This window comes from Balaenoptera borealis, assembly GCF_965194805.1.
Source record: "Balaenoptera borealis genome assembly, chromosome: 6".
NCBI classification, from domain to species: domain Eukaryota; kingdom Metazoa; phylum Chordata; class Mammalia; order Artiodactyla; family Balaenopteridae; genus Balaenoptera; species Balaenoptera borealis.
Window position 1 is genome coordinate 11,523,197 of NC_138863.1, and position 12,686 is coordinate 11,535,882.

The 12,686-nt window shown below is 41.1% G+C and overlaps 1 protein-coding gene across 1 annotated transcript in view; it reads right to left on the reverse strand.

The window, feature by feature from the left end:
* Nucleotides 1–12,686, reverse strand: part of COL4A3 (collagen type IV alpha 3 chain) — a 134,085-nt gene that overhangs the window by 69,893 nt on the left and 51,506 nt on the right. The window contains exons 3-4 of the mRNA XM_082396164.1: nucleotides 2,746–2,802; nucleotides 943–1,032 (exon numbers count right to left, since the gene is read on the reverse strand). Of these exons, the coding sequence (XP_082252290.1) occupies nucleotides 943–1,032; nucleotides 2,746–2,802 (147 nt within the window). The remainder of the gene's footprint in view (nucleotides 1–942; nucleotides 1,033–2,745; nucleotides 2,803–12,686) is intronic.

The following is a 12,686-nucleotide window of genomic DNA, read 5'->3' on the forward strand; positions in this document are numbered from 1 at the left end:
TTTATTTAAACAAAGCCCTTTGTTGTATCACAGACTTTAGGATGAAAATCTGTGATGAGTGAGAAGGGCAGTAGGCTCTGGTAGGAACCTTAGGGTGCCTGATGTGTAAGGGAACAGCTGAGAAAGAGGAAAGCAAAGAAAGGAGGATTCCAGAAACAAAGACACGTGTTTCAAGGAGAAGAGAGTGATCCACACAGTTGGAAACAAAGCAGAGGGGTCCAGGTCAGATAGAGACACAGAGTATCCTTCTGCATTGGCCTTTTGGAGGTCATGGGTGATCTGGAGGTCACGGGTTTTCAGGGCAGTGGGCAGGAGGCAAATTGTTGCTGGCTGAGGAGTGAATAGGAGATGAACCACAGCCAGTGTGGTTAGTTTTTTTTTTTTTTTTTTTAAAGAAGCTTGACTGAGATAGGAAAGACAGGGAAAGGGTGGCAATCCTTTGGTTACAGGACCTGAAAGATCTAGAGGAAGTTTATACTGGTATGGGTTTTATATTTGCATGCTTAAGGATGGAAAGAGAAAAACCAACATCAAAAGGAAAGTTGAAATGGCTGAGAAAGAGGACACACCATCAGAACATGGTTCTAGTAGGAATCCCAGTGACCAGGATACCGGTAGAGGGATTGGTTCTGAATGGAAGGCAAAAAGAACTCATCCTTTCATGTCGGACGAAAGAAGGGAGGGGCCGATGCAGGTAGGGAGACTGTAGCTCAGGGAGGGGGAGAACGTGGAGCAGGGAGCTTGAAGATAATGATAATCATCTGAATTATCTTGGAATAAGATTCAGTTTGGAGGGCCCAGCTAAGACTGGAGCAGGAAATTACCAGAGCGTCCATCAGCTGGCTGCGATGTGGAATTCTCTCCAGGTTCTCAGCAGCCCTGGGGTCAGCGTAAAGAAGGTTAAGTGGACTGGGGATTTTTTGAACTCACAGACTGGCATACCTTGGGTCCCTGTGGTCCAGGCAGGCCTTCCGGACCTGGGTATCCTTTCTGGCCAGGAGGCCCAGGGGGTCCTGGAAAGCCTTTCTCCCCCTGTTAAAATCAAAACAAGACAATAAACACACAGAACAGCAATTCCCAGGAACAAACACACCCATAACCATCATTTTCTTTTCTTTATGATGTAATGATAATATTTTGCATATTTTTTCCTTGGATTAAAAAAAAATAGCACTCAGCAGTAAGTACAAGAGTAACTCTAAACTTTCGGCTGTTAGTATTTGTCTGTAGGCTTGAAAGTGTTTGTCTTTGGTCTCCTGGAAACTCTACATTTACCCAAATGGTAGAGCTACCCAGAGCAGAGATTAAGGGAGAGGAATCAAGAACTGAGGGGAAAGCCCAGTTAGAAAGATGGAGGTTGGTGAAGTGTGTTTCCTGGGGGATGGAGAGAGAGTGAAAATCAGGCACAAGAAGTCTTGAGAGTGTGCATAATTGCTATGTAGCTTGAAAGAACAACACACAGGCTATGAGTTTTAGTCCTTTCTTGATTACACAGGGATTAGTAATGCCATCTGCTATTTGTGGAGGAGATGCAGGAGAGATATCGAGTGGCAAAATGAAAAGTGTGAGCTAAATAGTTAAGAGATGATATTACGGGAAAGCCCTCAGGGATGAGTGAGTAATTTAGTAATTTAGGCCCAGTGAGGGACATGTTTCTGCCACAAATAATCTTCCCGTGGACATAGATCCTACGGTTACTCTTTAATAGTAAAGGCCACAGGTTGATTCAGTCAATCTAGTTACACAATTAGCAACTTTGATTTTTAAAACAGAGTGATCAAGTCAGCGATTTCACACTGTGTGTGTGCATACACACCCAATAAAAAGAGAAAGAGAAGAATTTTCTAGACCCCTCTTAATACTCCGTTACCTTCACACACCTTGAACAGCATCTCACCCAGAGTAGGGATTCCATAAACGCTTCTTGAATGTGAGAATGAATCATAGCTTTCCAACATGGATCTGAATATACTACTTTCATAGCTTCAGGAAATACCCTAAATCAAACTACACATGAATTATAGAATACTTTAAAATAAATATGGTAATTTTTATTTTGTCTAAAGAGCTTAAAGTATGTTCTTTTAAGAATATTTTTAAGCAGTCATCTTTCAATATTGTTAAGCAATTCATCAGCATATCTGAGAAAAGGGTTTTGTAAACAAAGGAAAAACTTTAGCTCTGCCTCTGTCTTAATTATCACAAATTGAAAGTTAATGGAGCGAATTAATGAGATTTCACGGCACTCATCTTTCACTCCAATTCTGCAATGGAGATGCTTTCCTTCACCGAATTTTTGCCTCAGCTAGAGTGCTGCTGCAAGATTCTTTCACCAGGGGGCGCCCTCACACCAATGCTGCAGGACAAAATCTGCAGGTTTCAATGTTTCTGTCAAAGCGAGGCAATCAAGTTGTTTTCAGTTGTTCTCTCGCGTTTAGCAACAATGTAAATAGGGTATACATATGGAGGCATTCTTATAAACTTTGTTGTTCTTTAACTTACTATTTTTTCTTTACAGATCAAGAGAGTTACAGTAACTGCCGGTATTTATACAAGTTATCTGAAGTTCCCCTCCAAGGCCTTTTTCTACCACCCTAGGTTTATGTTTATATACCGTTACTTTAAAATTGGATTTGGGGAACGGAATATCATACTGCTGATCTTTTTGCTACGAATGAAAGAAGAGTGTGAATTCTTTAATGAGCTCTCTGGAGAAAAGAAGCAGAATGAAGGTTTTGTGTTTACCTTCTCCCCTTTGGCCCCATCACAGAAGCACTGGCCTTTGTCTTTACAGACACAGCCCTAGGAAGAGGGAAAGAGAAAGGGTTTTGTTTAAAAATGGCTTAATAGATCCCAACTGACAGAACAAAAGCAAACATATTTTTCTGTTCTTTGAGCATCAAACACTATTTAGCAGGAGCCCTGTGATACTGTAGCAATTTATCAATAGAAATAGAGTAGAAAAGTGAGATGTATATAGAACTGTCGAGAGTACATCATTTTTATTGTATTTAGGAATTTCAAGTAATTTATTTATGGAAAAAACCAAGTCAACTCTCCTTTTTTTCAGAATAATATATAGTTGAACCAAAGACCTACTGTATAGCACAGGGAACTATATTCAATATCTTGTAATAACCTAAAATGGAAAAGAATCTGAAAAAGAAAACATATATATGGTTGAATCACTTTGCCATACACCTGAAACTAACACAACATTGTAAATGAACTATATTTCAATTAAACAATGGTTAAATACATAAATAAAATTAAAAAATATATATATATATAGTTGAGCCATATGAAATTGCCATTGTTGTAGGTAGAAAGCGGTCTAATGTTTGCAAATTTCTTAGGTTCAGCAAAATGAACATGTATGTATCTGTGTATATTAATTGGTGATATCTTCTATAGGTAATTCTAAGGTTTTCTTTTCCTGAAATATTGTTTAATGCTGAGAAAAGACTATCAGTACTCGTCATGTATTTTAAAGAACTAATTCACTGAAGCTAATATCAAAATGCTTTTTCTTATTAAAAAACAAAACCAAAAATTTAGCTGTGAACTTGGGAACTCTTACCCATGTAACTAGTCACGTTGACACACTTACAAGCCCAGCTTTCACATCTCTGCACACGCCGACTCTAATGAAGGTCAATTTTTAAATTCCTCTCTGACAGCAGAGGAACAAAGAGAAATAGATTCAAACAGTGGATTTAAAAAATTTTTTGACACACCTTCTATAGTTATATATTTATCTTTTTTGGGGCAGTGTTAATATTGACTGGAAATCAGTTTATGTTCCCCAGGAAAAAATATTAATTGACAGCAGAGGCAGGGCAAGGCTAGGAGATGTGCTGGCTGGTAGGAAAAAGAAAAAGAAATTGCCTCAGATATTCCCAAAGTGGGGACCCTGTTTGTGCAATCAAAATAAGAATACACAAACTTCTTTAATTGAATATATTTTCTGAGCCGAGGGCAGTAGGCTATGCTGTTATTCAAGAAAGGGGAGTCCATAGTAATTTTCATACACTCATCATTGATCCTCACCACATTTACACGCATCTCAATTTATATGAATGGAAAGTAATTAATTGAAAAGGAAAGTCTACATTTTCCCCAAGGGTTGTCTATTCGGTTTCTTTTAGAAGACTAAATTTTTGCGCTTTTCCTCCCAGATGCTTGGGGTTATTAAGTCATACCTAGCTTAATTATTTTAATCTTGTCTTTCTAGGTTTTTAAACTTTAGTGTTCATTTCAGTCACATATTTAAGTATACTAAGTATATATTAAATCTAGTATGCTAATTTAGTATACTAGTATGCTAATATCTACTAAAGCAGTAGTTCTCAAAGTGTAGATTTCCAGACCAGCAGCATCAGCATTATCTGGAAACTTCTCAGAAATGCAAATTCTCGGCCCTACCCTAGATGCACTGAATCAATAATCCTGGTGTTGGTCTCAGTAATCAAACTAGGCCCCCTGGGTGACTCTGATACTACCAATCTAAACCAATAGCTAAAATCCCAGTCTGTAGGGTAGAGCTAATTCTCTGAAGATTTCTCAACACTATGCCATTTGAGATACTCATTTGCACATCCGCTTTTTGTTTATGATGCCATTTTTCCCTCTCATTCCAGGAAAGTAGCCAGGCTTGTATGCCTCTCACTTTAGGGATGCTTTTGTCACTGGGCTGAAAGCAAAGGCTGCCTGAAGACAAGATTTCTCCTGGCTTCTGTTTCTGGAGCGTAGGGACCTGTTGACCGTTGGCCCCAAGAGTGGAAGGACCAGCAAGATGCTCCCACACAGCGTCTGGAAGAGGCAGCAGGGCCTCAGGAAGGAAAGTCTGAGTCCTACACCCAAGGGGACCAGATACTGGGGCGAGGAAGTTCAACCTGGGCAAGGAGCTGGGGCTCAAGTTTACACAGCGGTGTGGCCACTGTTTTACATGGTCAGAGACCATGAGCATCTCTGATTCTTCTGCCTCCCAGACACCACACAACACCTGGATTCCAAGCATCTCTGGACCACAGGTAAGAGGAGGCAAATGGGCAGTCCTCTAACTCCAAAGAAGATGCATGGAGGTCATCTTAATTTTATTTCTTAGAGTAAGTCATAGTCACTCTATACTATCGGGAATCTTTCAACCTTAGCTTGAACAAATAAATGTTTGCTGAACTCCTCCAAACTAGGTCAGGTCCCCCTTCTTATATGCTCCCCTGGGTCACTTGCAGTTATACGTTTAATGTATATTTTCCTTGATGACCCTAAGCCCCAGGAGAGAAGGAATTGTCCAGTCTTGTTCACAGTGGCAACCGGGGCATATAATATGTCCTGAACAAATGCTTGTGGATTGACTGAATGGATAAGTGAGTGGATGGAGCGCTGGTAATTTGTTTACATCCAGTTTGGTCCTGGAATTTCAATGCATGTGATGTCTATGGCTATTGTTGAGCTGCCATGACTAAGATGTTTCCTATATAAATGTATATAGATTCTATATGTATGAATTCTGAACAACTGTGATTGATTGAAGTGGAAGAGAATGAAACTAGAAGCTTTGGCTATTTTAACACATGTTAAAATTAACACAAGGCTAATTAGTTGTTACTTGCTTGGATATAAATTTTTTTCTGGAAAAAATTTAAATCCTCAGAAGATTGAAAAACAGTACAATGAACACCTATGTATCTTCTCATCTAGGTTTCCCAACTGTTAACATGCTTTCCCAGCCTTTACAGCTCTCACTCTCTCTCTCTCTCTCCACACACACACACACTTTCTTGCCAAACCGTTCAAAAGTAGACTGTAAACACCATGACACTTCACCCCTAATACTTCTGCACGCATCTCCCCAAAACAAGAGTATATTCTTATCCAATTACAACATTATTTCCAAACCTAAGAAAGTCACATTGATGAAATAACTTCGAGTTACTAGTTTTTAAACAAGATCTTCAGCTTTACAAGGCCCTTGATGACCATTAGAAAATGAAAAGCTATTTAATTTTTAACAAATCTTTTTTTTACTTTATATTTATTTATTTTATTTTATTTTTTTTGTCTGCGTCGGGTCTTAGTTGCAGCACGCAGGATCTTTCGTTGCGGGGAGCTGGCTTCTCTCTCGTTGAGGCGCGCTAGCTCAATAGTTGTGGCGTGCAGGCTTAGTTGCTCTGCAGCATATGGGATCTTAGGTCCCTGACCAGGGATCGTACTCACGTTCCCTGCATTGGAAGGCGGATTCTTTACCACTGGACCATCAGGGAAGTCCCACAAATCTTTTATTTCATACCAGAGATCTGGTCTTAAACAATGATTTCACATGTTATCAATACATGAGGTCTGATCTTAACAACTGACTGTCACAGATCCAAGAAGATTTAGAGTCCACACGGCTGCACCCAGAGGTCAGGCGTGGGACACTGCGTGTCAGCCCTTGCTCCTCTGAATTCCCTCTTGCCTGGGGACTGGTCGCCCATCACCACCGACAGCAACTTTGATCCTTGTTCTTTGTCATCAAAACCATGGTACCTGATTTTTTTACATTATTGTCCTTGAGTTTGCTTGAATCTTCAGGGGTGACATATTTAGCTTTTGTTTGTATTTGGTTTCATTGTTTCCACACAAGGGTGGAAGCCTTATTTAATGGTTTGGAGCCAGCTGGTCGGTTAGTTGAAAAAGTTAGTCAAAGTGAGGAATCAAAAACAAACTAACAAAAAAAACGTGAACATGTTAAGCATTTTATTTTAACTTAAAACATATAAATGCACAACAATTCTTCAATGTTGTGAAATAGGGCCCAGGTCTTTTCTTTGGGAATGGGTCTGCTATTGAGAGGTGTAGGGCATCTCTTGCTAAGTCACACCCATAATGCACCACCGACATTTCCAGTTTGAGTTTCTTTGAAACAAGCCAATTGCTTAAAGATGCTTGTGGAGCAATCTGAGTATAGGGTCCTTCTAGATACGAATCCATGTTTCCCTCTAACTTTTTTTTTTTTTTTTTTAATTATTTTTGCCTGCGTTAGGTCATCCTTGCTGCGCACAGGTTTTTTCTAGTTGGGGCGAGCGGGGGTTACTCTTTGTTGCGGTGCGCAGGCTTCTCATTGCGGAGGCTTCTCTTTTTGCGGAGCACGGGGTCTAGGCCACAGGCTTCAGTAGTTGTGGCATACTGGCTTAGTTGCTCCGTGGCATGTGGGATCTTCCCAGACCAGGGCTCGAACCCGTGTCCCCTGCATTGGCAGGCGGATTCTTAACCACTGTGCCCCCAGGGAAGTCTCTCCCTCTAACTTTTTAAATGTTTTCTCAGACACACTTAACTGAATAGCAGTTTTCTTTTATCTTATCAAATCTTCCAACCTAGTTTTCAAAGAAACATGTCTTTAAGAATTTTCTTATTTATTAATTTACTTTTTAAATATAGCAGTGTGTATCTGGCAATCCCAAACTTCCAATCTGTCCCTCCCCACACCTGTCCCCCCTGGTAACCATAAGTTCGAGAGAAACATGTCTTTCTTATGCATTTGTATTTAACCAATTTGTTATTTAATATTTGATTAGATGACTTTGTTATAATAATAAGTACACCTGGCAGAAGCAGCTAACTCTTGGCAATCGTAAAGCTCCACCTGGAGCAGGCGTATGTCAGTGTGCTAGGGAAGCCTGTGGGTGTCAAGGGGGCAGCAGACAGTGGGCATCAACTGGTCTATCGTACAGAAGGTATGGAGAGTTCTGGCCAGTTGCTGAAAGTTAAAAGGAGAGTCGCTGAGAGAGGGTCTACTGTATTATCTACTCATTTGCAGTGCCATCCACGGTGTAGATGTTCAGCCCTGTTGGCAAGACTCCAAAGCCAGGTCTAGGGCTGTGTTTCTGTGCCCAGGTGAGCAGAACTGCTCCAAAATTTTTCCAACTTTAATTTTCAGTGAAACTGGCAAGGCATCGCCTGCCTATGTATCTGCACAATGGAACTGACTAGGATTTCAGAGGATGTGACAATTTTGCTGACATGCGGATGCTCCACCTGACTGAATAAACTCAGAATTATGGTCCGGGCAGCTCTCTGGCAGATGTTCAGCTGCTTCTCTAGAAGCAAGTGCTACAGAGAGCTGAGCACAGAGCCATGTGAAATAAAGCACCTCACTTCTTTTGGATGATGATGACAGTAGCCCCAGACTCAAGAGATCCATTTCTCTTAATAGTGCTGCTTTTCTTGAAATAAATTTTTTTATAAATTTATTTATATTTTTTATTTTATTTATTTGGCTGCATTGGGTCTTCATTGCTGCGTGCAGGCTTTCTCTAGTTGCAACGAGCGGGGGCCACTCTTTGTTATGGTGTGCAGGCTTCTCATTGAGGTGTCTTGTTGCGGAGCATGGGCTCTAGGCGCGCAGGCTTCAGTAGTTGTGGCACGTGGGCTCAGTAGTTGTGGCTCGCGGGCTCTAGAGCTCAGGCTCAGTAGTTGTGGTGCACAGGCTTAGTTGCTCTGGGGCATGTGGGATCTTCCTGGACCAGGGCTCAAACCCATGTCCCCTGCTTTGGCAGGCAGATTCTTTTTTTATTTTTCCAATAGTGGCTTTAGGGTTTTTTGTTTTTTGTTTTTTAATAAAGAAGGGAGTCATTATTTTTTAAAGTATTTGTTTATTTATTTATTTATGGCTGTGTTGGGTCTTCGTTTCTGTGCGAGGGCTTTCTCTAGTTGCGGCAAGCGGGGGCCACTCTTCATCACGGTGCGCGGGCCTCTCACTATTGCGGCCTCTCTTGTTGCGGAGCACAGGCTCCAGATGCGCAGGCTCAGTAATTGTGGCTCACAGGCCCAGCTGCTCTGTGGCACGTGGGATCTTCCCAGACCAGGGTTCGAACTCGTGTCCCCTGCGTTGGCAGGCAGATTCTCAACCACTGCGCCACCAGGGAAGCCCTTGAAATAAATTTTTAACTTTGCAAATGTGTTTTAATAATTCAATAATTCAGATAGGTTATTTGACTAGAAGATAATAGTGGCCATATTTTCATTTTTGTTGAGTTTGATCCACTTTTTTTGGACTCCCTTTTAAAACACCATGATTATATTAATGGACTATAACCCATTAATTACTATTCAAATGCTAAATCACTTGAAAACCAGTATGGCCAAATGCTATGAACTCTTAAGAAAGCATAACGATGGATATTTCTTAAGCAACACTTTAATGATTTTTCCTCTTCCAACGATAAAGTACCTCTTAGTTTCCATGTAACTTAATGAAGTGAGAAATCATTTGTCATGAGCAGAAAGCTCTTAATAATGATTTTATGGCTTTTCTCCCCCTGCTAACCATTAACACATCAGGAAGTGATCCAAGATTACATGACGTTTTAGCACCATTGCATATTAAACAGTTAAACTTGTGAGACCCATTCATTTAATAATCACATTCATTTTTTTATGACCTCATTTAGGATGCAAAATAAATTTTGGTGGTAGAGAATCTTAAAAACCTATGAAGTCCAGAAATTACACGCCTTCTGCCAGATCTGTATGGGATCTATTTGCAGATTTGCCAGTTACTATCTGGCGCTTTGGACAAATTACTTAATCCTTCCAAGTTACCTCACCTGTAAAGGAAGCAATTGGGTTGGCCAAAAAGTTCGTTCGGGTTTTTCCGTGCCATCTTACGGAAAAACCCGAACGACCTTTCTGGCCAACGCAGTATAATCTCTATAGGTCAACAGGGTGCCGGCAGAGTGCCCTGCATTCAGTAGCAGACTCAGTCACTGGGGGCTGCCACTCTCTCCTTTTTGGCTGCACTATCCTGTGCCAAAGGACATACATGCTAATTTCTGATATTTTTTTTCCAAACTAGCCACCGCGTTCCCAGACATTTCCTCCTGAAGTCGTTTGTCCAGTGCCAAATAACGGGTCCTGAGCAATTGTCAGAGAGATTAAAAAAGTATTTTTGTTACACTGCAAATGAATTAAGTAGTATTTGTTAATAGTCCTCTTAGAGTTTACTGAATATATTAGCTGATTAACCAATTATGATTTGTACCTGAGCACAGAAACAATTTGTTTTATTTGTTTAATAAAATAAATATTGGGGTTTGAAACATCAATTGTATTTGATGCTTATAAATGAAAGGTGGCAGATCAAATATATTACAAAAGCAGCAAGCACTTCTGGGAACGCTAATCAATCAGCTCTCACACTTTTCTCTCTGTTTCAACTCCCATCGTGACCATATATTGCCCGTGTATCACCTGCACACTGCCTTCTGTTCGGGGGCAGTATGGCAGAAGGGTAAAGGGCACTGGCTCCAGGGCAGATTTCCTGGGTCTAAATCCCAGCTCTGCCAAGCCACCTGTGTGACTTTAGGTGATCTCTGGTGCCTCAGTTTTCACATCTGTAAAATGGGGTCAAAATAGGTTAACACTGGTAAAGCACTTAGAAGGGTACATAGGATGCCTACTGAGGGCTGTGAAGGAAACCAGAATGTGTCACCCCAAAATTTGCCTCTTTGATATACAAATATTATTTTGAATTGAAGGTAATTAAGAAACACTAAATGCAGAAAAAGCTCCCCCCCCTTTTGTGCCTAAATTCAGGAAATAAATTCTCCTTTTAATAAAGACAGAATCTTAGCCCAGAGATAGCACTAGAGGAATCTGCATATAAACCTCATTAAACTAGCCCTTATCTCCTAGTTACTCCACCATTTACTACCTCTAGCCCAAACCTCTTTGTCTTATCAATTCTTCACAAATTTACTGTTTCTTTGTCTGAAAGGTCTAAATGCTTCCTCCTCTGGTCACTTCCTTGGATCTTCATTTTCTTGCAAAGGCTCCCATGCACATGTAAAAAATTTTTTTTAAACGTGTATGCTTTTCTCCTGTTAATCTGTTTTTGTTGGTTTAATTTTCAGACCCAGCTAGGAACCCTAAGAGGGTCTAGGAAAACTTTTTCCTCCCCTACAGCTGTTACAGAGGGCTATCCATAAGGTGGGCTATTACTAATATATTAACTTAATATTGCTACTTAAATGCCCATGAGCTGAGGGCTTATTACATTTACTAGTCTGCAAGTAGGAACTGGGTCTCACGATCTTTACATCCCTTCAGCACTGGCAGGCAGTAAAAAAATTATCTAATTTTTACTCTTAAAGCTAATAAAGGATCTAATTACGCACATACATTTTAAAAATTGTTCATGAATAAGCCAGGAAACGATTTCCAAATGAGCTTGGATGTTTCCCCTTTCTACTCTCAAAGCATCGCAGGCCCAGTTTCAGTGTAGCCCTGTGAAACAGACGTGGCCTTCCCAGCCCTCCCTCCAGGCTCCCCTCCCCCCCACGCAGCCCAGCCTGGTTTAGCAGAAGGGGAAGTTGGCAGCGTTCAAAGCTGGTTAACACTCTGCTGAGCAGCTCTGTTGATTTTGCATTATGATTATTGACCCTCTGCCCAGCCAATAGCCTGAGGCCAAAGTTTCTGTGTGTGAAAAGAAGAGCTGACAGACTGCGGGCCGGCGGTGCCAGACAGACTCCAGCGCTGTTCTTTGCAGGGTCCCTCCATCCGCGTCTGCCTTAAGCAACCAACTGTGAGCCTTGGCAGCCTGCCCTCCAGCGACCGAGGCTGACATCCATGTGCTGCTTTTCTGCGGTGTCCCCTTCTTCCCCGCACTTGTGTATCACAGGGATCTCACTGCAACTGCCACTTCCTATCTTTCTGTCCAGAGAGACAACACTAGTCTAGACATCTAAACCAGCCACCCGTTTTTGATTTTCTGGACGACAGCAAATGTACAGATTACTGGCTCTGACTAAGAAGGTGGCAATCAGACGTCTCTGGTCCACTGGGGAATAAACTCACATAAAGCAGTGAGTGGCCTTTATACCTATAATCATTAACTCCCAGGTTTTTATTTTTTTATTTTTCTTGCCCTAAAATGTTTTGAGTTCAGTAAGACTATGAGGCCGTTGCCATTCATGTAAGATTAATAGACTCAACAGTATCCTATGTAAAGGATGCTGCAGAGAAAATGAACTTCGATCAGGACTCTAATGATACCAGCAGGCAACATTTTGGGAGCATTGCCCAGGGCGCTCTGCCTAGTGCGTGATCTGATTGACATTTGATACCAGTTCTGTGAAGGAGATGCTATTATTAGTCCCTTCTTCCAGATGAGACAACTGGGAGATGAAGAGGCTACAGGTGGTAAGGAACAGAGCTGGGGAATCTGAACCCAGGGGGGTTGACCCATGCCATATTCTCAACCTTATGCCCTGTGTCATTATTGACCGGTTCTGTGGGCTACCGAGACATTGGGGGAGAGAGAATGCACATCTCCTGCCCCCATCTCGTCACTGCGCTGCAAGGATGTAATAAAATCCCAGCAATAGGCATAACATGGTTGTTCATGAAATCAGCTGGGTCGGCAGAGTGCAGTCCACAGGTCAAATCCAGTCTGCCCTCTTTTTCTGTATAGCCTGTGAGCTAAGAATGGTTTTCATATTTCCACATAATTGAAAAAAAAATCAAAAGAAAAATAATAGTTTGTATCATGAAAATTATGTGAACGTCAAATTTTGGTGTCTGTAAATAAAGTTTGGGGTTTCATCACTAAAATATTTGTGGGTATTTGTTTTCTGTCTTGTTATGTAGGTATCTACATAATATCCTTGATTTTGCCTCTTGACCCTTTATGGAAAAAGCTTGTT